This window comes from Nicotiana sylvestris, chromosome 5 (assembly GCF_000393655.2).
Source record: "Nicotiana sylvestris chromosome 5, ASM39365v2, whole genome shotgun sequence".
Lineage (NCBI taxonomy): Eukaryota > Viridiplantae > Streptophyta > Magnoliopsida > Solanales > Solanaceae > Nicotiana > Nicotiana sylvestris.
Window position 1 is genome coordinate 150,227,726 of NC_091061.1, and position 23,617 is coordinate 150,251,342.

General features: G+C 37.1%; 1 protein-coding gene across 2 annotated transcripts; it reads left to right on the plus strand.

The window, feature by feature from the left end:
- The first annotated feature begins 924 nt into the window (after nucleotides 1–924).
- Nucleotides 925–23,394, plus strand: LOC104214642 (protein TONSOKU). Of its 2 annotated transcripts, none has more exons than XM_070174709.1 (19): nucleotides 925–1,449; nucleotides 3,780–4,577; nucleotides 5,286–5,462; nucleotides 5,663–5,754; nucleotides 6,910–7,008; nucleotides 7,172–7,689; nucleotides 7,776–7,819; nucleotides 7,928–8,179; nucleotides 9,474–9,621; nucleotides 10,152–10,271; nucleotides 10,792–10,895; nucleotides 12,701–12,824; nucleotides 12,997–13,109; nucleotides 16,791–16,902; nucleotides 17,117–17,221; nucleotides 17,311–17,377; nucleotides 17,485–17,605; nucleotides 17,898–18,068; nucleotides 22,461–23,394. In XM_070174709.1, exons 1-19 carry the CDS (start codon nucleotides 1,171–1,173, stop codon nucleotides 23,127–23,129), a joined length of 4,113 nt encoding a protein of 1,370 aa, XP_070030810.1. In that variant the 5' UTR covers nucleotides 925–1,170; the 3' UTR covers nucleotides 23,130–23,394. The 2 variants fall into 2 exon arrangements, with proteins under 2 accessions (XP_070030810.1, XP_070030811.1); XM_070174710.1 differs by having other exon boundaries at nucleotides 10,795–10,895.
- The last annotated feature ends 223 nt before the right edge of the window (nucleotides 23,395–23,617 follow it).

Here is a 23,617-nt window from a genome sequence, read left to right on the forward strand (position 1 = left end):
GCAAAATTGTACATGAGAGTGGTCTCTTTTCGCTAACCATATTTTTGCAGCTTTGTATAAATAAAAAAGATGGGGATCATGTCCTAGCCCTCGGACAATGTGACTTTTCCAATAATAAAGAAAAGACTTGACTAACGGAGTTTGAATAAGCATATTTCTTTGAGGTTACTTCAAATTTACTGATGATGATTGCAAGTGGACACATGTTATTGGTCGATCCAACATACTGTGTGTGCCAAAACTTTCTCACAAGAACTATACAGTGCAAAGAGGAAATATCTTAACATAGATTGAATATTACAACACTTTATGTTGCAGTTGTGTTAGCCAATATTCCATCTATGCCTTCACTATTGGTTCGTGTAACTTTATTTGGGTCTAAAAGAGGATGATTGTATCTGAAAGATAAACGATTTGTAGGCTGTGGAACTTTATTACTCCGAAGGGAAAAAAATGGTTGATTAGTTGAGACATGTTTATAGTTCTGTCAAGATAATCTATAAAAAATACATACGATACTTTTTAATTGCCCTGTTTTATGTTTTATCTTGATATGTACCTTTTATCTTATATATTTGACTTTTAAAATTTTCATATTTATGTCTTTCATTATTTTTTATTGCTTCTATATTAAATTTAGGAAAAAAAATATATTGAACTGCGCGAAGCGCGGGTAAATTAACTAGTTAAGATATAAAGGAGAATAGAGATGGAGAGAGAAAGAAATTATAGCAATTGTAGACTGCGCAAAAACTACAATAAGACACATTTTCTAAACAGGGTCAATATTCACCATTTTCAGAAATTTATACTATATTATCTAATAATATTTAGCTAAATTATAGCTACCGACTTATTAGAAGCCTCCGAACTATAGCTATAAATTGTACTTACAAATTTTTTTCTTAATTAAGTCGCCGAATCTGGTAGTTGTAGCTCAAAAGCTCTAGAGTTCGGTCGTGAGTTCCTCAAAACAGAGACATTTTGGCGCGAACACCAATTCCAAGCCCTTTTAACATTTGAAAATACACCAAAAAAACATCTCAATACCCCGCCATTACAGTGAAAAGAGCTTGGAGAAGATAGAACAAAGCAAAAAAGCCCTAAAACCTCCAAATCCAATTTCAACTAAAATTCCCAAAAAAATCACATCAACAGATCATCAATCAAATGGGTAAGAACGATACACAGAACCAGCTGACAGCAGCTAAGAGGGCATACAAGAGCGCGAAAGCAGAAGGGAACCGTTCGGAGGAGGCTAAATGGGCAAATGTGATAGGCGATATCCTCAAGAACCGAGGAGAGTACATAGAGGCGCTTCGTTGGCTTCGAATCGACTATGAAATCTCCCTAAAGTACTTGTCCGAAAAGCAGCTTCTTCCGTCCTGTCAATCGCTCGGAGAAGTCTATCTCCGCATTCAGGATTACAAACATGCCCTCACTTTTCAGGTAAAACTAAGGACTAACTAAAAGACAAGTTTGAATTATATATATTGACAGTATAAGGATTTTAACAGTGTAGTTTAGCTGGTTGTAGCAAGTTTACTAGCATATATTTTGGCTTACCTAATTTATTGAGGAAATCGTTGAACTGTCACAAAGGCGGGACCAGTATTTCAAGCTTATGGGTTCAATATTTAGTTTTTTAAGTTACTCGGTTCTAGGTTAATAATTTGTACATATTCAATGAATTTCTTAAGACAAATACAACGCTTGGACCAAAGTTATTGGGTTCATCCAAATCCGTAACACACACTAACTTCGCCCCTAGTTGAACATAACCCTTTATGGTTGAAATAGAAGCAAATGGCCATGCACATATCTTAAGTTTTATTTTCAAATATATGTAAAAATAAATCTCCTGGGAAATTTGATAGCATACAACAACAACAAAAGCTATGCCTTAGTTCCAAACAAGATGGGGTCGGCTTTATAAATCCTCACTTCTCCAGTTACGCTCAATTCATGTCTTGGGAGACTTGATATAAAACTAAAAAATATTGCAATGGGCCACAAAACCAATTGACCCACATAGACAATTAATTACCTGTAGTTGAATTTGGAATGAGCTGAGTGTGCAAGTATTTTAACAGCGCATAAAGTTAAACTTTAAACTAATTAGAAATCAATGTATTTTTTTATATTAAAAAACAGCACCAAGCTTGATTATCCACCTAGAAGTCTAATTGTTTGCTTTGGGGACTCCTACTAATTAGAAGCAAATGTATCAGCTGCAAGCCATAAAATAATATTTGGGTTGTTGGGGATGAAATGTTAAAGACATAAATGATTATTTCTCTAGATGAGTTGATAAACACAATTCAAAGCTGAGAATAAAGGCCATAGATACTGAGACCCGAGCTAAAGGTGAAGGTTACATAGTTGGTTTTAGGTTTAAATCCTATATGTGTTTCGGTCCAACTTTTATGTTACTATATTCATTTTTTAAAGTGCGGTAGAGCGTGTCAGTTTGCATCAATATCTATTGAAAAGAAAAAAGTTGTGAACTTTGCTTTAGTTTTATTGTGCATGGGACCTTCTCTAGCTCTTGAATGTAAAAGTTGCACCATATGTTGGTGCATTATGCTTTAATGATTTGTACATTTGCAACATTATAGTTTGTATTGCTAATGATGTTTCAGTGGGCTACAGCTCTAATCTGTTTTTTTCTTCCTATTTTATATAATTGGTTATTGAGCAAAGGATTATTTTCTTGTTTCCTGAATATTGAATGATTGATGATATCATGGAGTTTGAATTTTAGAATAACTGCCTACAGAAACAATATGTTAGCCATATGAAAGACATATGATTAGTGCTGATTAGTTATATCATGTTCTTTTCTCTTTGATCCGATGCCTTATAAAGTTTAACTTTAGTTTTAAAATCTGAAATTTCTAGCATTTACGAATGGGGTATTATCACTTTTAGCCCCCGCCGGAAACTATTTACATTTGATAGCATTAATATGATTTTTGTATATAACATATAGAATGTATATATATATATATATATATAAAAATATACATTTTTTTGGCTATTTTTTTGAGGCGGATATACAGTGTCATTTTCCCTTTATCAATCCTGATTGCCTGTATAATTTTTGTATATAACATACAGAATGTATATATATACAAAAGATATACATTTTTTCGGCTATTATTTTGAGAGCGGCTATATAGTGTCATTTTCCTTTTACGAATCCTGATTGCCTGTTACTCTATGCCTGACATATTTTAGGATTTCAAGATGCTAGTGGAATTGTTTGAATCATTTTCATTATAATCTGGCAACATTGTCGCCTCCTTAGGCATCCAATTTTATTCTCATGATATGCACATGGTGCTCTGGTCGTGCTTTTGGGTTGCTGGACTGATTTCTCTCCCCGTCTATCTGATATATTCAAATTTGGTGAACCCCTTATGCGCACTCTCATAATTCTGTTGTTTGGATGGAAAATTCCAGACCTAACACGTTTCATGAGAAAGATAAGTCTAGACTGAAATTAGCTCGTCCTGATTGAGTATTGTACTTCTGCGTGCTGTGATCAAACTAAACTAATTGATGTTACAACTATTTATATATATTTTCCTAGAAAAGGAAACGTCTAATTTTTTTCTTCTAATCTTGATCTTTTACCCCCTTTTCTTTTAAGAAAAATCTTTTTTTTGGTTTTATATTACCAGTGACATAAAACATTATCTTTCCAACAGTTTTGGTGTTTGCAGTGCAAATGTTTCATTTGTTGGTCATCAATACCTGTGGTTTATATTTTACAGAAAAAGCATTTAGAACTTGCCAAGGATGAAAATGACCTTGTTGAGCAGCAAAGAGCCAGCACTCAACTAGGAAGAACATATCATGAAATTTTTCTGAAGTCGGAGGATGACCATGACTCAGTTCGAAACGCTAGAAAGTATTTCAAATTGGCACTGGCTCTTGCTAAAACACTCAAGAAGAATTTACGATCCAGCAAACATTCTTTTGTGAAGGAATACATTGATGCCTACAACAACATTGGTATGCTTGAAGTTGATCTTGATAACTTGGAGGAAGCTGAAAAAGTTCTCCGTGAAGGATTAGAAATCTGTGATGAAGAAGAAGTAAATGAGGATGATGACGGGCGCAGCAGGCTCCATCATAACCTTGGAAACGTCTACACTGAGCTAAGAAAATGGAATAAAGCACGAGAACATATTGAGAAAGATATTCTTATTTGTCATAGGATAGGCCACTGTCAAGGGGAAGCAAAGGGATATATAAATCTTGGGGAGTTGCATTACAGGGTTCAAAAGTATGATGAGGCCATGAAATGTTATGAATGGGCTCTAAAGCTGGCCAAGTCCATGGAAGATGAAGATGCTTTGATTAGTCAAGCCAATCAAAACATTGAAATAGTGAAAGAAGCATGCAGGGTAATGGATGAGATAAAAAAAGAAGAACAAAATCTCAAAAAGCTTGCTAGGGAAATGGAAATTGCTAGAGGAACAGAGGGTGAGAGGAAGTGCCTGCTGCAACAGAATTCATCCCTTGATCGTCTAATTGAGAAATCAAGTGCAATCTTTGCATGGCTAAAAGTAAGTATGTATTTCTCTTTATGCTTTCTTGCTTTATTCCAAAACTACCAGTTAGCTTGCTAACATACTTCCATGATTTGCTTTCATCATCCATATCATGCTTTTAAACCTGGCTCTGCAACAAATATGGGGTCTTTTGCATGACGAGCTTGTCTCAATCTGTACCTCCTCTACTCCATTAATCCTTTTTTCGCATGGATATCCAGATGCTCGATCAATTTCTAAGGGAGATTAGTCAGTGGCAGCCATTTCAATTTCTTTTTCTTTCTTTATTTTTTTTGGCCGAAAGGAGCTGATTTAAACTCCAAATTCCCAAGCAGTAACTTTTTATCTGTCTCAACAGATTGCAGTTGTATTCAGGAATTGAGGTTTGATGTGGAAGCACCATTTGTGTTCTTGACTGACTCTTTTTGTGAACCTCAGAGTAAAATTTCTAAATTTTTTGTAATGGTTTAAAAATAAACTGGTGTCCACATGGTTTAAAGCCTATAGCTAAGAGTTCCTACACATGCACAGAACCCTTATACCTCTTTTCTTGTGCTATTTTTCTTTTTCTTTTTATTTTACAATTTGAGTGGGTGAGGTTAATCAAAGGAGCCTCTTGATGATAGAATTGCGACAGCAATAGCTTTTTCTCTTCTGCGTCATTGTCTGATTCATCTAACAATTGGGACATGTGTAATTTGGTACCTTGATTCTTTTGGTTAGCATCATACATATGCCAAAAAGAAGAAGCAAATAGCAAGTGAGCTCTGTGACAAAGAGAAATTAAGTGACTCATTTCTAGCCATTGGAGAATCATACCAGAAGTTTAGGGAGTTTGACAAAGCTCTTAAATGGTACAACAAGAGCTTGGACACATACAGAGCAATTGGAAATTTGGAGGTAATCTTGTCATGCTTAACATCATATCCACACATTCACATCCATTGTTATTGATGAAAGGCGCCTGAGATACTATGACTGTATTGGGCTGTGTGCACTTAGGACTTGTTGGAAACTGGATATCTGCACAAATTGACTAATTTATATCTCTCTTTGGATATTCGTAATCTCTTCTTTAACAACTTTTATATTGATTTCAGGGACAAGCACTAGCAAAGATCAATATTGGGAACATACTCGATTCTAATGGTAATTGGGGAGGTGCTTTGGTGGCTTTTGAAGAGGGTTACAGGTACTTATCTGTATTGTTACTATCGCAATCTTATGCTAAATGAGTGGTATCCAGCATACAAGTCAAATGTGCTTGGCTGCAACTCTGCAAGAGTATAGATGCCCGACTGGAACTAAATCTCTCATGTGGGGTTCTATGTTGTCTAAAGCTTGATAATTCGTGTTGTCAATGTACTTCCTCAGTAAAATCTCTCTCTCTCTTGTGCACTTCTTTCGTGTATCAGCGTGGATACACAACAAAAATGGTGCAACCATGAAGTAGCTCTTATATTCTGTTCATTTATTTCTTACTCCACTGTCCCAAGAATATCCTTCTTTCCTTTTCAACGCGTCTCCCAATAGTGTCTTAAATAGAAATCTCTTTTCTCCGCTATAAATTCCTATGTTAATATTTTACTTCTTCAAAAGTTATGTGCACTTTTTTCATCCCTAAAAGATCTCAAACCTCTAGCCCCACTTCCTTTTTAAACTACCATTTAATTTTATGAAGATATGGCCTGGGGACTTAACTCAACCTCAAAACTAGCTCATGAGGGGAGGATTACCCAAGTCCATATAAGTAGACCTCAACCAACTCCCTCAAGCAATGTGGGACTTGACACTCCCGCACACGCCCAGGAGTGGAACTGGAGTATGGATAACATTAACATGGGGGCCAAATATTGCATAACACAACAATCAGGATCGGTGGGTCTGGCTTTGATGCCATACGAAGATATGGCCCTTAGGCCTAACTCAACCCCGAAAGCTAGCTCATGATGGGAGAATTGCCCAAGTCCATATAAGGAAACCACAACCCGTTCTCCCAACCAATATGAGACTTCACAAATTTCAACTCTATTCTTAATATCTCCCTAGTCAAACTACAACAACAGCAACAATAACAATAACAACATACTCAGTGAAATCTCACAGGTGAGGTCTAGCAAGGGACAATATGTTGGTGTGTTAAAATTTCTATGGACAATTTGTCTTTTCCTTGTTCTCCATTTCTGTTTGCCGACTTGATGGCATACAAGCAGCTTGGCTTGAGAAACAGACAAAACGAAAAGATGTAAGAGGAAAGCTAAGGATTCTTGAACAAAAATGTTTTAGCAACATAATTTATCATTATTGGTCCTTTTATTATCTACCAACCATATTATCCATGTTACAGGATTGCTACTCAGGCAAAAAAGCCCTCAATTCAGTTGTCTGCTCTAGAAAATATGCACTATAGCCAGATGATCAGGTTCGATAATGTGGAAGAGGCCAGGTAAAATGCTTTTACTTACGAAGTCCTTGGATTTTGGTCCATCCTTAATATGTTACTGAAAGTAACTATCTAGATGTTTTTTGTCTTGCGCATAGTCTTTATGTTGAATATCAGGGGTTTGTATAGATATTGCTTTGTCAGTAATAAGGATGAAACAGTACAGGAGGCTGCAGTCGTCAATTGACAAATTGAAGAAGTCAAAAGTTGGAGATCTTGAAGCACAATATGTTGCAGGGGACTGCTGTTCTGAAAGTGAAACGGAAGTTGGCAGCCAATCACCAATCACGTCATATGATAGCATATCACCAAAGACTGCTAAATTGGGTTTCAAGATATCAAAATCTCATGGCAGCGAAGATGAACTCAACGAGGATATGCCTTTGATATCGCTAGTCCGTCCCAAAAGAAATCTAGCTAAGCTGAAGTCAGCTCATGTAGAAACAACTATTGTATCTACTGAGCTACCCAATTCTTCGTCCCCGAGCATGTTGAGACCTGCTGGTAGTCAAGCAGTTGGTCGTAAGCGTGTCCGTCTTGTTCTCTCTGATGATGAAGGCGACAATGAAGATGTATACAGCTCCAGCAGGATAATTTCTACTCCTCTTGAGGGTGAAATGGGTGATTGCTCAAGAAGAACCTCCCACAAGTGTTCTGTAGAAAATGTTGCTACTTCTGATCAGTGTGAGTTAGTCTGCAGCTAACAGTAAGCTTATTTCATGAAAGAAATAGAACACTGACCACTGACCAGTATTTGCGTAAATTTGCAGTTAAAGACACAAACTATCGGTGTAGTCCATCTCATGGATTGAAGGTATTCCAATTGTTGAACAGAATTTGAAGAGATTTTCCTTTTGGAAAATTTGATTACCTATTATTAACAAGAAAGTTGATTGCTAAGATCTCTATCCTTGTCTGGCAGGATGTTTCACCAGTTGGGTCACGATGTGTTGTCGGTGCTTTTACCCCTGTCAACCTTGAAGAAAGTACTTGCTCCGACAAATCTAGGACTCCTGAGTTAGGTTCACGGGATGACAAGGATTTCACATATTCAAGCACAAAAAACTCTGCTCCAAAGTTTAGCTTTGGAGGTTGTGGCAGAAAATTGGATGCAGATGTTTCTGGCAATGACATTATTTCCGATCTCACTCTGCATGCCTGTAGTGAACATTGTGTGAGTGTAAATTAAGCCTCAAGATATTATGTTACGGGCTACTTGTGTTCATGCAATGTCACGACCCCGGTTCGCCCTCCGTGAACCATCGTGACGGCACCTAGTCTCTACGACTAGGTAAGCCTAACAATGCGGAAGATAAACCAATTTGCGGAAGAAATAATTAAAAACCGAATTAGTGAAGTAAAACAGTATTTAAAGTGCCGCTCGGCATACACAATATCAACTCTCGAAAACTAATAACATTTCCCAAAACCCGGAATCTCATGATCATAAGCCTTTGAATGTCTACAAGTATCTAACTCCAGAATATCTAACAAGGAAACGAAAGTACAGAAGGGCTAAAACAAAAAGGGAGAGAAGAAAGGGACTCTGCGGACGCGGCAGATATACCTCAGAGTCTCTACAAGCGCCTCGTCTCACGAGTGATAAGTCTGAATGGAGGTACCTGGATCTGCACATGGAAAACATGCGTAGAAAAGGCATGAGTACACCACAGCGGTACTCAGTAAGTGCCAAGCCTAACCTCAGTCGGGTAGTGACGAGGAAGGTCAGGGCCCTACCGAGGTTAAATAAAATATAAGGTTCAACAGTGTAGAACAAAACAATATACGTAATTACAACAGTAAGAGTAACACAGGATATAAATGACAGCAACAACTACTACAGAGGCAAAGTAAACACAGAAAGAAATACAGCTCAGCACAAAGATAACAACCGGGGATCTCTCAGGATACCGTCCTGTAGTCCCAAATATAAATATCCAGTGGATCTACCGGGATACCGTCCCGTAGTCCAACTCATAATGCGAGGGGATCTCCCGGAATACCGATCCGTAGTCCCAAATGTAAATACTCAGTACATGGGGGAATCTACCGGGTGCAGTCCCGTAGTTCCAATGTAAATGTGCAGGGGGATGCCTGTGTTCATGCAAGAAGTTATTATGTTTCTGGCAATGACATTATTTCCGATCTCACTCTGCATGCCTGTAGTGAACATTGTGTGAGTGTAAATTAAGCCTCAAGATATTATGTTACGGGCTACTTGTGTTCATGCAAGAAGTTAAATCCAAGGTCAATTGATATGTTTCTGTTTTCACCAAGAATTAGTAATAAGTCAAACTTTTTATCCATAATATACAATAAGATAATTTGGCCATTAACCCATCATGTGTACATCGTTGGATCTTTTTGGTTCGTTATAGGAGACATTGCCAAGCATTATTATCTTCATTGCAATACTGTTATTACACTGCAGTATTGACAATATCTCTTGCTTGATGTGTTAATTGCAGCAACATATCCTCTTCAGAATTGGCAACAATGTTGTACATGTAAAATGGGGTTCAGGTAATGCTGGAATGTTGCTTAACTTGGAGCAGATGAAGGTTGAGGTAGCATGCTTGTACTATTTACAGCTCCCAGCTGAGGAGAGATCTAAAGGTAGGCATTACATTTCAGTTTGAAGTTAGTGTCACCTTCTCACATTGTTGTTTTTATTACTTTTAACGAGGCATTAGCCATTATTCAACTTTCATTAAAGAACAAAAAGACACAGCCAGTGCAACTCGTGAATATTATGGTGCTTTGCAAATCTGAGCATTTTGATTACAACATTAAGGCACCCAAAAATCTTTAGTATGTTGAGCTTTATTATTGTTTTTACCACTACTGCTGCAGCTGCTCCGGTTATCATTAAGAGAACTACTATTATTTTCTAAAATGCAACAGAGCAGCAAAGAAGCAGGATTGTGATATACTTTGTTATCAAAAACGTTTTGGCAAAGGTTGACAATGTGTTACAGAAAGAGCTGTTCTTTTTTTCTTCTGTTACGATTCCACCAAAAGATATTTTGTATCTTTTTTTTTAAATGTATTCATATAAAAATACCGTGAAATGCAGACATTCTCTAGATAGGTTTGTTATTTAAGGCATCATATGTCAATCGGCTGATGCGTTAGTTCCTTTATAGGCCTAGTGCCAGTCATCCAGCATATGATGCATGATGGAAGAGTTATAGAATCACTGGAAGCTGTTAGTATCTTTAATGATAATATGGCTGGAAAGGCATGCATTGACGTTTCAATTGATGGTATGTTTCTTCCAGTTTGTTCATTACTCATGTATTCATATAATCATGTCTCTTATTTTGGTTTTATGTGTATCTTATTTGCTACTTTTCAAATCATTAGTAGCTTCCTCCTTGTCCAGGGAGTGAACTCTTAATGCGTTTCTAATTCCCTAAAGCTGTGAATGCAAAAGTGCTTGAGGATACAAAAATGATTTTATAATGGAATTTGGGGAAAGTGGTGAAGAAGTGGTATTTCTAGTCAAGAATTGAGGGAGAACACGAATGGGGGAAATAACTGATGATCTTATTCTAGAAGACTTATTTGTCTAGTTGATGGTGGATTTTTTTTTTTTTGGGGGGGGGGGGGGGGATCGCCCTGGATCTATCAGGATTTTTTTTCATTTCAACCCTTGTTAATGATGTCTGGTTGAGAGTTGGTTAGAAAACCTACTTGCTGACTATTTTCAGATTTTGAAATATGCAAAGCCATGACATTTACAATTATATCCCCCATATTATAAGGCTTCAACTTTGTCATCAGCAGTATGGGTTCCAAAACATCTCATGAAACTGTATATTGATTGCTGCGAGGAGCTGTCTCAGCCACCGATCTTGAAGGTTATTAAGATGCTGTACAATCAAGAGGTAAGATAAAGTTTTCATTACATTTCCTACAATATCTTAGCATTTGTTTCTATGACCTCAGAGCTTTTGTGGAGTGTTGAAATTCACTAACAAGTTAGTAGCTTGTCAAGAAGTTGTTATAAACATCCTGGAACTAAAGGTTCTGTGAGTTTGAGGTCTTCCTCATAACGTGAATTTGTAAATTATCAGAAAACCTAATTCTCTTCTACCATTCAGTTTTCCCCATCCTCTACTGTATCTAATAGCCATGATGTAGTAGTACTCGTGGTAAAAAAAATGTAAACCAAGCAAGAAGCGATAGATTGATCTCTAACTTGTCTTGATTTTATCCGTCTAACTATTTATACTGCTGCTCAACTTCATTTTTTTTTTTTTTTTTGTAACTGGTTAACTGTTAATGCATCATATATCCTATGAATTTCCATTTATCAAGTCTATTGGCATTATCAGGTCTTCATTTGTGATGTGCACAGAATATATACCATTTATCTGATCTCATCTGAAAAATGTTGATACTTAGAAAAAGCACATGCATTATTTATGAATGTATCTAAAATAGTTCTGGAGTTTGTGGAAGACAGGGTAGTTTTTATAAAGATTTTATGTCAATATTAAGTGATATAAAGTAGGGGACGTGGGACACTGCAAGGTGGTAGTTTATCTGTGGCAGATGCCTCCTAAAGATTAGCAGAGGTGTGCGAAGGTAGGCTCAAGCTAAGATTCTGCTCGTGAGCGTAATAGTGCAAGCCTGTCTGACTGTGAGACTGACTGGTTGAACAGAAGACGAAAGTCCCCCATAGTGATCCGGTAGTCCCGTGTGGAAGCATTACTATGAACTTTCAAAGATCAGAAAATTAGCCATGAAGTGAGGAATAAAAAAGAAAAATGGGAAAGGTCTAAAATTGAATTCAGTCTAGCGCCAAGATCGGGGTTGTATCTTGATATATGTGTATGTCCATGTAAATGTGCACACAGACACATTTCAGATTAAGTTCTGGTTTTCAAAATAAAGATAGATGTGCTATTGCATTTTTTCATCTCTCGGTTACTGGTGATTGACCTGCTACAAAATTAGTGGGTGTCAGTATAATCTTCCTTTTGTTGGTGTTGGAATACTGGTATACACCACCTCAAAAGCAAAGCTGTGAACTTTTTGGGTTTAAAACTAAATAGATCCACTTCATTTATCACAATGAATTATATTTGTTCGATACTTGTCAACATAAATATTGAATATTGAAAAAAATTTTAGAATGAAAAAACAAACAAACAAAAGAAATTTCAGTTGAAAACAATTTGGAGTGGCTATAGGGGTATCCTTCTTTTTATCATTTTCCAAAAAGTTGATAAACTTGGCGGGTATGTAAAAGATATTCTTTGTTTTCCATCACTTTTACTGTATTTAAAACGCGAGGTGGTGGAGGTCATTTTGTGAAGGTGGTACTTGATCTTGTTTGGTTGGAATGGAACCTTGTTTATTGGTTTGTCTGGACAAAATTTGAGGCATCATATTTCTCTTTCCCACTCGCTCAAACACGAACTGACACACATATTGCAGTTTTCTTCTGCTAATAAATGGGATACTCAATATTGTTCAAGTGATAAACTACTATTGATGTTTTAGTTGTTTCAATTTCCCAGACTATTTGTTAATGTCTTAAAGCGAGGGACTGCATGTGGTTTTTTTTGAAGGAGACGTAAAAGCAATTTTAGCAATCATATTTAAAATAGAGTAAGAAAAAGAATGCGTTTGCAAAACCCCTTAATTGTTAGTCTGATTTTTTCTTTTAATATATGTTTACCAGGTGTCGGAGGATGAGATTGTGGTGTCTGACTGCGAACTGCAAGATATATCAGTGGCACCATTAATCAATGCCCTATATGTACACAAAACTTTTGCTGTCTTAGACCTTTCTCACAATCTGTTAGGTAACAATCATGTGGTCAATATCATTCTTCATATTGCTTCCAGAAATGTGCACATTCCAACTTGCTTTTTACGTTATCAAATAGCTTGATTCTTAGCCATTAACTTTTCATTTCTGTGAAATATTAGTTAACCTTTTTGCTATTCCTTTTTCTAATCTTGGCAATGTACCAGGAAATGGGACAATGGAGAAGCTTAAGAGAGTATTCACCTCATCAGGGCAAAATTATGGTGGTTTGACCTTGGATTTGCACTGCAATCGACTTGGTTCAACTGCTTTGTTCCAGGTTTACTAAATAATTCTTAGAACTTTGCAATAGGCCGAATAGCCTACTAGACTCCTGTACTTATTCCGGTTTGACATCCCGGTCACCATACTTCACTTGTATTTATTCAGACACTTCTATTTGCTCAAAACTATTATCTTAAACCCCTCTCCCCCGCGTGTTCTTCACATGCGCTGATGTGGATGACACATCCGTATCCATGTCAGATTTTCTATGACATGTCATTTCTTTTCTTCAAAATTTTTAATTTTCGTTTTCCTTTTTCACTCAAGGATTAGCACACACCATGTATGCAAAGAAAATTGACTCTCACGCACGCATCACTTTCTGAACGAGAATTTTTCAAACTTTCTACCATTTTCAGATTCTCCATTCCTTTTCTACAATTTTGAACTCTCCACCCAATTTTAACCACCGAAACACAACCTCCACGGCATGGATAAAAACCCAAACAGTTATGATCAACAGACCCAACAACAGCAATAGTAAACAACAACAAATCCAGAATTCTCATTTTTAAGATCCCTATTCTTCTGCAAACAGAGAAACAAATCAGAAATCTTGAGAATAAAAATACCAATTACACAAGAATTAAAGAAATTGCTTGGAAAGAGAAATACAATATAGAGAAGAAAGTGAAGTGAAAAAAATGACTTACTGAGAATCAAGAATTATTTTTGAGAAGTGGGTATGATTCAAATTTATCTTATTTTACGTGATTTATGGGTCTGATTTGGGGGGGGGGGAGATGGTATAGACAATTGGAGGTATATGCGAGAAGATGTTGATAGTGATGGTAGAAGAGGAAAGGGAGGCGACGGCGGCAAAGATGGTGGTGGAAGGAAGCGACCGCAACGTATGGACATGACTGGTTTTGAAGAAGATTGGGTCTTCAAGTGTGGGTTTGAAGATAAGTTGGGTGTTTGTTGTTTTACTTTTTACTTTTCTATTATTTTATATATTTTTTATTTCTATTTTTCTTCTAAAAATTAGAATCACAAATTCACGTGTTTTTTGCACTGGGTGTACCGAGCATTTTATCCACCTCAGCCTTATCTATGCCACATAAGCAAGGTCAACAGTCACAAGGGTTTAAGATAATAGTTTTGAACGCATAGAAGTGTTTGGATGAAAAAAAGTGAAGTAGGAGGACCGGCATGACAAAGTGATACAAGTATAGGTGCCATTTAGGCCATTCTGCCTTTGCAATATGACTTTTCTTTGCCTCTTCCTTAAATGTGATGAACAATGTACTCATGAATTGTGCACAGCATAGCCATGTCCATGCTGGAAATATCATGCTTTGAGGGCAGTGGTTAATGTAGCATTTGCTGGTTATTCAAGTCTAAAAATATATGGCATCTTCTGTAGCTTGAAATGCTAACTTCCAACTCCATGAACATATCAGAAGAGTTTGACATTTTAAAGCTCGCCTGCTTCTAGGAAAACTTCCAACAAGCATTTTTCTTACATGTTACAGAGATCAGGATAATGTGTTAATCACATAATAAGCTGAATGAAGGAGGGTATAATTTCTCTACTTTTTCGTACAATCAATAAGAGGATTTTGTTTTCTGTTGTTTTATTTTATGCTGTTCCATATCAGCAACTTTCGTCTGATATTGGTTCAGATCCAAATAAAGTACTGTAGTGTATATATTGAATAAAAAATATCCTAAAGATTCTAACCTCTTTCAGTTATTACTTCTTGAAATTTGTTTTCTAAGGAAACAGCGTAGTGCATACCATTTGTTGGCTCCTTGATACTCGACAAAATAAAATGGAAGGAAATGCTAAATCTAAGCTAAATCCGACAAAATCAAAACTGATTCCTACAAAATAAGGGAACTAGATTATATACCAATACCAATTAGGAGTCTTCTTATCCGCATTCCTTCTCATATTCCATGAAGCTTGAAACTCAGGTTCTCCATTGCTTCGTGCAACAACTGATTGCTTCTTACTTCTTTATGGTGCATGATTTCACCTACTTATTAACAGTAATATCCAGAAGTTGGTTTCCTATCTATTAGTGATCTAGCCAGTCATCATTTGAGAAAATCTCTATGATTCTATTGGTTCCCCTTTTCTGGAGTCATCTTCAGCTAATTATATCTTGATGTTCTTCATTAGAGTTCTTCATCAATTGACTAATTACAGGATTTGGATTCCTTTGCCTGTGAAATAGGAATATGAAGATCATTAATTAAATAATTTATTTGTAGCGGCACAAGAATATGTGTTACTTTGATATCCTCCCTCGTAGTTGAACTCTGGATCTTGCCATGGCAAGGCTGAGGAAATGTGTATTGCATCGATTTAGGATCCTTCTGATGTCTTGAGCAGACTTTAGGTTCCGCATCGATTTAGGATCCTTCTGATGTCTTGAGCAGACTTTAGGTTCCTTGTTCTGTTACTTGGGACTGGGAGTAGTAAGAGAGGCTACTGTGCACAGTTTGAGACATGGTTTGATCCTCAGATGTAGAGAATTATTGGGGTGGTCTGGTCACAAGAGTGACGGGAATCCAAAATTTGATATTTTTCTAGGCACAATGACTTCTCTCCATGAATGAGTTTTGAGATTAAAGTACATTCTTAATGAATGTTAAAACCATGGTTTGCAGGTATTTTGTGCGTAAGGAGAGTAATATTTGTACTTTTGTAGTCCTTTTGGAGGGGAAATAATCCAGGAAAAGACATTTGACTGATGTTGGGTTGAATTTACTTCCTTAATGAGAGTGAACATGAAAATAGCAAAATATCTGAGTGCTTTTAGAGTATTATTAGTAATGACTCGAATTTGGGAAAAAACTTTTGAGAACACCTGGCCTGGTGAATCAAATCTCTAGTTTCTTGAGGGATTTAGTGATTTGGTAAATTTCTGTTAAGATAGCATCCCCCGATAACTGCTTTGGAACATTACTAGTTCGTGACTGATCGAGCTACCTCGGGAAGGTGTTTATTTTCTTTTGCAGTTATTCCATTCTGGTATCTGCACTAAAATTTGATGAAGCATTCCACTTTCCAGAAGATAATTGCCAAGATTTAAAATTGAAATATTCTTCGCCGTTATCTGTAATTGAGACATGACATTTAGCATAAAATTGATCCTGAATCATTTATAGAATTTCAGAATATGGACACCGACTCTGAATTATCTCTCATGAGAAACTCCTAGGTAGTAGACGTATGGTCTTTTATGCCTCAAATGGCAGAAAAGATATGTGATGCTGATAATGTTTGTTCTATAGATAGATTTGGAACTCAGGTAGGGCACTTCTGCTTTATCAATGGTTATGAACCTACCACCAAAAGATGTGGTGCAGTGAATGGGACTGCTCCTCCCTTAACCAGAGGTCTCGGGTTCGAGCCCTGGGTATGGAAAAATCCTTGGTAGGGAGCGCTTCCCCCCCGAATGGGGCCATACGCGGCGCGAATCCGGATATAGTCGGGCTCCAATGCGGGTGCCGGACACCGGGTGGGAAACCAAAAAAAATGGTTATGAACCTCGGTTAACTTAATAGTATCCTAAGTGAGACATAGTAAAGTTACTCATGATTTTAGTCCATCAACATACCACGGTTTTGTGATCTTTTCTCTTGTTTGCAGTCGAGCTAATGAAATACAAAACCTTCTGAGTTGCTCCAGTAGAAAGTCTTATCTGATTGTACTAATTTACAGATTTGTGAATGCCATGTTCTGTACGCCCGATTGGAAGTACTCAACATATCTGGGAACCGTCTAACTGATGCATGTGCATCATATCTTTCAACTATCTTGCAGAATTGCAAAGGTATGTAGTTTCCGCTCTTTTATATTAAAAAAAATTCAAGCTATCTTCTAGTTGCTTTTCATGAAGTGAGTATGCTATAGCTTCCCATTCTGCATGAATTGGATGTAGTGCTTGGTTAGCTTAAAGCCGGCAAGATATCGACTATGCTCCTTATTTAGCGGCTCATGACAGGCAATGTTCTTCAACTTATTCTCACATAACTCTTCTTCTGCAGCTCTTTATAGTTTAAACATTGAGAAATGTTCAATCACATCCAGAACTATTCAAAAGGTTGCTGACTCACTGACTTCTGGATCAGCGCTTACACATCTTTCTTTAGGTACTTATAACTGACTATCTGAATGATAGTTTTCAAGAATGTTTCCTTTTCGATGCATTATTTATTTGTCTCAATCTTTCATTGTATAGGACACAACCACCCAATAGCTGCAAATGCCGTGATAAATCTTTTGGCTACACTTACCAACTTAAAGAGGCAAGTCCTTGAACTTCCTTGAATTGTTTTCTCCTCTTTTTACACAGTAAAAGTTCTAGATTGGTCCCAGTATTTCGAAGTGCATGATCTAGCATTTCCTGTTGTAGTTTTCAAGAGCTTAGTTTAAAGGGAATAAAGCTAAGCAGGCCTGTAATAGAGAGTCTTTGCCAACTTGTCAAGAGCTCTAGCTTGTCTGGTTTACTGCTTGGAAGCACTAGTATAGGACCGGTAAGCAGCTTATCCTTTTTCTTCCTTTTTTCTATTTAAAATATTTATGTGGTGTTTAATTAAAATGAAGGGGAGCCTTGGAACAATGATGAAGTTGTCTCCATGTGATCCATAGTCACGGGTTCAGTTGTAGAATCCACCACTGATGCTTGTGTTAGGGTAGACTGCTTGCATAACACCCCTTTGTGCGGCCATTCCCCGAACCCTGCGTGATCGCAGGATGCCTCGTGCACCAGGCTGTCTTTTTTTCTTTAATTACAATTGAATTGATAACACTGGGATATCTCTGCAGGATGGAATGTTAAAATTGATGCAGTCATTGTCCATAGAAAGTCAAGAACTGAAGCTTGACGTATCATTTTGTGATTTGACACCTGACTGCATTGTCAAATTAAATGCAGAAGTTTCTGTATTTAATCGCATAGTTGAGCTTGACCTTGGGGGTAATCAGCTCAAGCAAGAGGTTTGTCTCTCTTTCTCTTTATTATTTGTTACATAATGAATGTAGACATAAATGTAAACATACTCTCATGTCATGTACATAACTAGCAGAATTATAGAGATTCACAACAGATTTGTAGGATTTCCTTTTTTATTTTTTATATAGTTAGTGATTTATGTACTTGTAAATATACTTTTTACTTCATGGAATAATATATAGAGAGATTTTTCCATTGTCTCTATACTTTAGATGGTATCAGAGCAGAGATATTTGATTCACTGGTGTTGGTTCAGAAAGTTCGTCGAAAGTCGACTTGGTAAGTGACAGAATTGGTCTGTAGTGAGGTACAAGGGACTTGGGATTTCAACCACACATCTAACATGGGGAGGACCACGTCACCCTAATCTACAATACTTCATGATACGATGGCTGGCAGGGAAGCGCGTGAATCTCACGCGCCGGTAAATAATTTCGGGTAGCATCTGTGTAAGCGGCGTGTGGAGACACGTGTATCGTCGAAATCAGTTCGTGGTTATATTTCTGACGTAGCCTTGGCATTTCTGGTTAGAATTTTGTGGGCTCTTGTTCATCAGATGTCGGTTGGGTAGATTTCAAAGCATTCTAGGTTTTGTCAACTTTGTTTTCTTTGGTCAAAATCATTTTTTGACTTTCCATTTGCTGATTTGGTGTCTGATTACTGTTGAGGACTCCATATTCTTAGTAAATTTCTCCTTTGTGAATATTTGGCTTGTTGAGCTTTATTCAAGTGAAAAGTATTTTGGTGATCGAATTAGACAAGAGATTTTGTTACTTGATCTTTTGGGAGATATGTTGGGGTATTTTTTCATTGGAATTTTGCTGGTTCATCTTCTATTAGTTTGATCCGTTGAGGGTTCTAATTAAGTAATTCTTGGTGGAACTTTTCGGATTATATCAGTTAGAAGTCCTCTGATTCATTGGGTAAACTTTTGATTCTATAATCCGTGGGGTAACTTTATTTGTGTAAAGTTCAGGCCGTGGTTAGATTTGTTTAAGTTCCCTTTTTGTTTATTGATTTTGTGGACTACCATTATTGGTGTGGCAGCTTGGGTTTTGTTGGTTTTTGTTTGAATAGTTAAAGAAAAATGGGAAAAAGAATGACGGCTAATATGGCTACATCTCCTAGTCCAACAATCTTGGTTCAGATGAGTTTATGGAATTCCTTCAATGTCAGAAATCAATTAAGTAATCTTCTTGAGTTACTGCTTTTGCTGAGTCAGATAAAACATGTCTTATCACCTCTTCAAATAAATGTATAGTTGATTCAGGTACAACAAATCACATGACAGATAATCCAAATTGTGAGTCATGTTTATTTGCAAAACACCATCGCATCTCGTTAGGCTCAGGGGTTAATAAGCGAATTGAGTCAGTTTTTGAGTTAGTTCATTCTAATATTTGGGGACCATGTGCTGTTGTTTGCAAAACTGGGCATAAGTATTTTTTCACGTTTGTAGATAATTTTTCTCGAATGACATAGATTTACTTTATGAAGAGCCGTTCTGAAGTGTTTACTCATTTTCCGCCTTCTATGCTGAAGTCAAAACTCCATTCAATGATTTGGTGTGTATTCTAAGGAGTGATAACGCTAAAGAATATATGTCAGAGTTATTTTTGGTCCTACATAAGACAACATGGAATACTACATTAGTCTTCATATGTAGATACACCTTCTCAAAATGGAGTTGCTGAGAAGAAGTATAGGCATCTTCTTGAGACAACTCGGGCGCTTTTGTTCTAAATGAAGGTTCCTAAACAATTCTGGGCTGATGCTATCTCTACGACTTCTTTTCTGATAAATCGCATGCCATCTACTGTGCTTGGTAGTAATGTACCTTACAATGTTCTTTTCCCAAACAAGTCATTATTTTCGGTGGAACCTAATGTGTTTGGATGCACATGTTATGTTCCCAAGGCATTGAAGCGTATATTCCTTGGCTATTCTCACCTTCAGAAGGGGTCTCAGTGTTATTCTACTGAACTTGGCAAATATCTGGTGTCAACTGATGTGGTATTTTCAAAGACTTCCATTCTTCTATGCACCTCTCATTTCTACAGCTCAGAGGGAGGAAGATGAGTGGCTATTATATCAGGTTACCCGTACTTTGACAGAACAACTAGATGATGTTCCTCTATCTCCTGGTTCTTTTATTGAGCATCAATCGACTATTGTGCCTTCAACACCTGCTCCAACTGTGTTAGCAAGACCGCAAATTGTTCAAGTTTACTCGTGGAGACGAGAGACAAATGGTACATGTCCTGCAACGGTTACTTCGTCATTAGATTATTGCTCTTCGCAAAGGTATACGTACTTGTAAATCCACATATTCTATTGCTAACTTTGTTTTCTATGACCACTTATCCTCTACGTCTAGACTAGATCTATGATTGCTTCTCTAGACTCAATCTCGGTACCCACGGTGAAGGAGGCTTTTAATCATCCTAGATGGTTTGATGCAATGCATGAGGAAATAACATGCCTTAGAGGATAACCACACGAGGAATTTGGTGGATTTACCAGAGGGAAAGAAACCAGTGGGATGTAAGTGGGTCTTCACCGTTAGAGTTAATCCAGATGGTTCCGTGACAAGACTTAAGGTAGACTTGTTGCTAAAGGATATGCTCAAACTTATGGGGTAGATTATTCCGACACCTTCTCCCCAGTTGCCAAACTCACTTTTGTCTGCTTATTTATTTCTCGAGTTGCTTACGAGAATTGGCCTTACATCAGTTGGATATTAAGAATGTGTTCCTTCATGGTGATTTTCAGGAGGAAGTGTATATGGAGCGACCACCCAATTTTGTTGCTCAGGGGTAGTGTGGGAATTCTGTCATTTGAAAAAAATCCTTGTATGACTTGAAGCAGAGTCCTTGAGCTTGGTTTTGGCAAGTTCAGTGAGGTAGTTCAAGAGTTTAGGCTGAAAATGAGCAAGTATGATCAATCAGTCTTCCATCGGCAATCAGCAGTTGGCACTGTTCTCCTTGTTGTATATGTTAATGACATTGTTATCACAAGAACTGACTATGTGGGGATCTCTTCCCTCAAGTCTTTACTAACTAGGTTTCATACAAATGACTTGGGCATGTTGAAATACTTCTTGGGAGTAGAAGTAAATAGGAGCAAGAAGGGAATTCTTTTGTCTCAGAGAAAGTAAATTCTTGACTTGCTTCCAGAAACTGGAAAATTAGTAGCTAAACCCTACAATACTCCAATGGTTCTTGATATGCATTTTATGAAAGATGATAGCGATCCTTTTGATGATCCGGAGAGATACATGAGGTTAGTTGAAAAATTAAACTACTTCCCTGTGACTCGTCTAGATATTGCTTTTGTGGTAAGTGCTGTTAGCCAGTTCATGCCCACGCCAATGGCCAAACATTGGGCAGCTTTGGGACAAATTTTATGTTACTTGAAAAGAGCTCCTGAACTTGGCATATTATATAGCAGTCACGGCCATACTCATGTTGAGTGTTTTGCAGATGCTGACTGGGCTAAATCCAAAATTGATAGAAGACCTACTACAAGCTATTGTGTCTTTGTTGGAGGGAACCTAGTATCTATCATGAAGGATTAACAAGCAAAATGTTGTATCTCCTTCCCATGCAGAATCTGAGTATAGAGCTATGCCACAATCCACATGTGAGATTATGTGGATATATCATTTTTTGATTGAAATTGGGTTGGAGCATCCAATACCAGCAAAACACGGGTGTGACAATCAAGCTGCCCTCCATATTGCGTCAAAGCCTGTGTATCATGAATAATCTTTAAAAACGACAACAACTGATAAAAGTTCTTTCACATGGTTATTCATTAATGTTTTAATAATAAAATATTATGGTTAGTTCAAAGGGTGGCTGGAGAAGACCAGAATAGTGAACAACGATGCCATAATTTTGTTCTGAAAGAAGCGTGGGACTTCTAGAACAGTCACCAAAAAGAGAGATCAGTAAATTATAAAAGAAGGAAAACCATTGGTTGGGAAAGCAGTATAAGGCCGCCTGTTAGTAGAGAAACTACTTAGGTCCCTATGTACAAGAGGCTCCCTATATGAGAGTTTATTCTATCAGAAATAAGGAAAGTTTTGACTACCTACAATAAGGAGAATTATCTAATTACTTATTCAATGATATCCTTATTATGCTATACTAATAACCTTAAAACATAGAATATAAATATATAATCTTCCAACATATAGCTGGATTAGTTCTCTTGACTTCTGATAATATGCATGTTTTGGAAGCTTTATCTCCTTTCACCCTACCCAGTATGGAAGAATCCCAACATATATTTGGATCAGTTTATCTGAATACTCTACTTCAATACTTTGAATTTTTCTAATTGAAAATCTAAAAGCTGAAGTGTGAATGCAGGGTGGCAGAGCATTGGCAGCAGCATTGAGTAATTCCAGGTGTTGTTTAAGAGTCTTGCTATTACAGAAATGTCAACTGGGACTTCTTGGCATTCTTTGGATACTTAAGGGACTATCAGAGAACTATTATCTGGAAGAGCTTAACTTGGCTGAAAATGCAGATCGAGAAGAACTTCATGCTTTGCCACATGATCCATGCTCTCTCAATAAATGCTCAAATGTCTTCCAAACAGATGCTAACCTTTTAGACCATATGGCCGAGGCACCTGCAGCTAATGATAATGAAGGTTGTCAAGAAGAGTTATGTACAATAAATACAGATGATAATCTGCTCGAAGCTCCAGATAGTGAAGATGAGCAAGTCGAGGTTGATGCTATAGAGCGAGCTACGAATCGGAGTAGTAACGGCGCTTCTTTAAAGAACCATTCTGACATAGAATCTGAGTTCATTCAAGAGCTTTCGGCTGCTATTCAAATGGCAAAGTATTTGCAATTGTTAGATCTTAGTAATAATGGGTTCACGAAAGAGCTAGCTGAAAGCTTGTATGCTGCGTGGGCATCTAGTTCGAGAAGTGGTTCATCTCAGGGGCACATCGAGGATAATACAATCCATTTGTCAGTGGAGGGACTAAAGTGTTGCCATCTGAAGACTTGCTGCAGAAGAATTTAAGTTATTTGCAAGACTATATTAACTCTGAGACCTCCTGTTTGTTACACTACAATGTACAAAATTGTGATATTACCTTAGACATCAGTGAAGTGAAGCCTCTAAGATATATAGTACTAATTATTACTTGTACTTATTAGTTAATCTAGCTTATGAAGTGTATATAGCATTGAGATAATACAATCCATCTGTCAGTGGAGGGTCTTGACCTTGCTTTATGAAATCCTAGCAGATAAAGTCGTTGTTTTCCATCTTATAAATATAACTAAACATCAGTTAAAGCGCTTGAGTTGCATTTTTGTGCTCTCGTTGTTTAGGGAAAAAAAACATAGTTCTTGATGAATTGTTTTGTTTTATCATTGTCAATTTATCAAAAGTAATCATCAGAAATGATAAGAGGAGCTTTGGAGTAATGGTAATAGTTGTCTTCGTATGACTTAAAGGTTATGAGTTTGAACAAACTTTGCGTAAACATGGAATGCTTTCTGCAC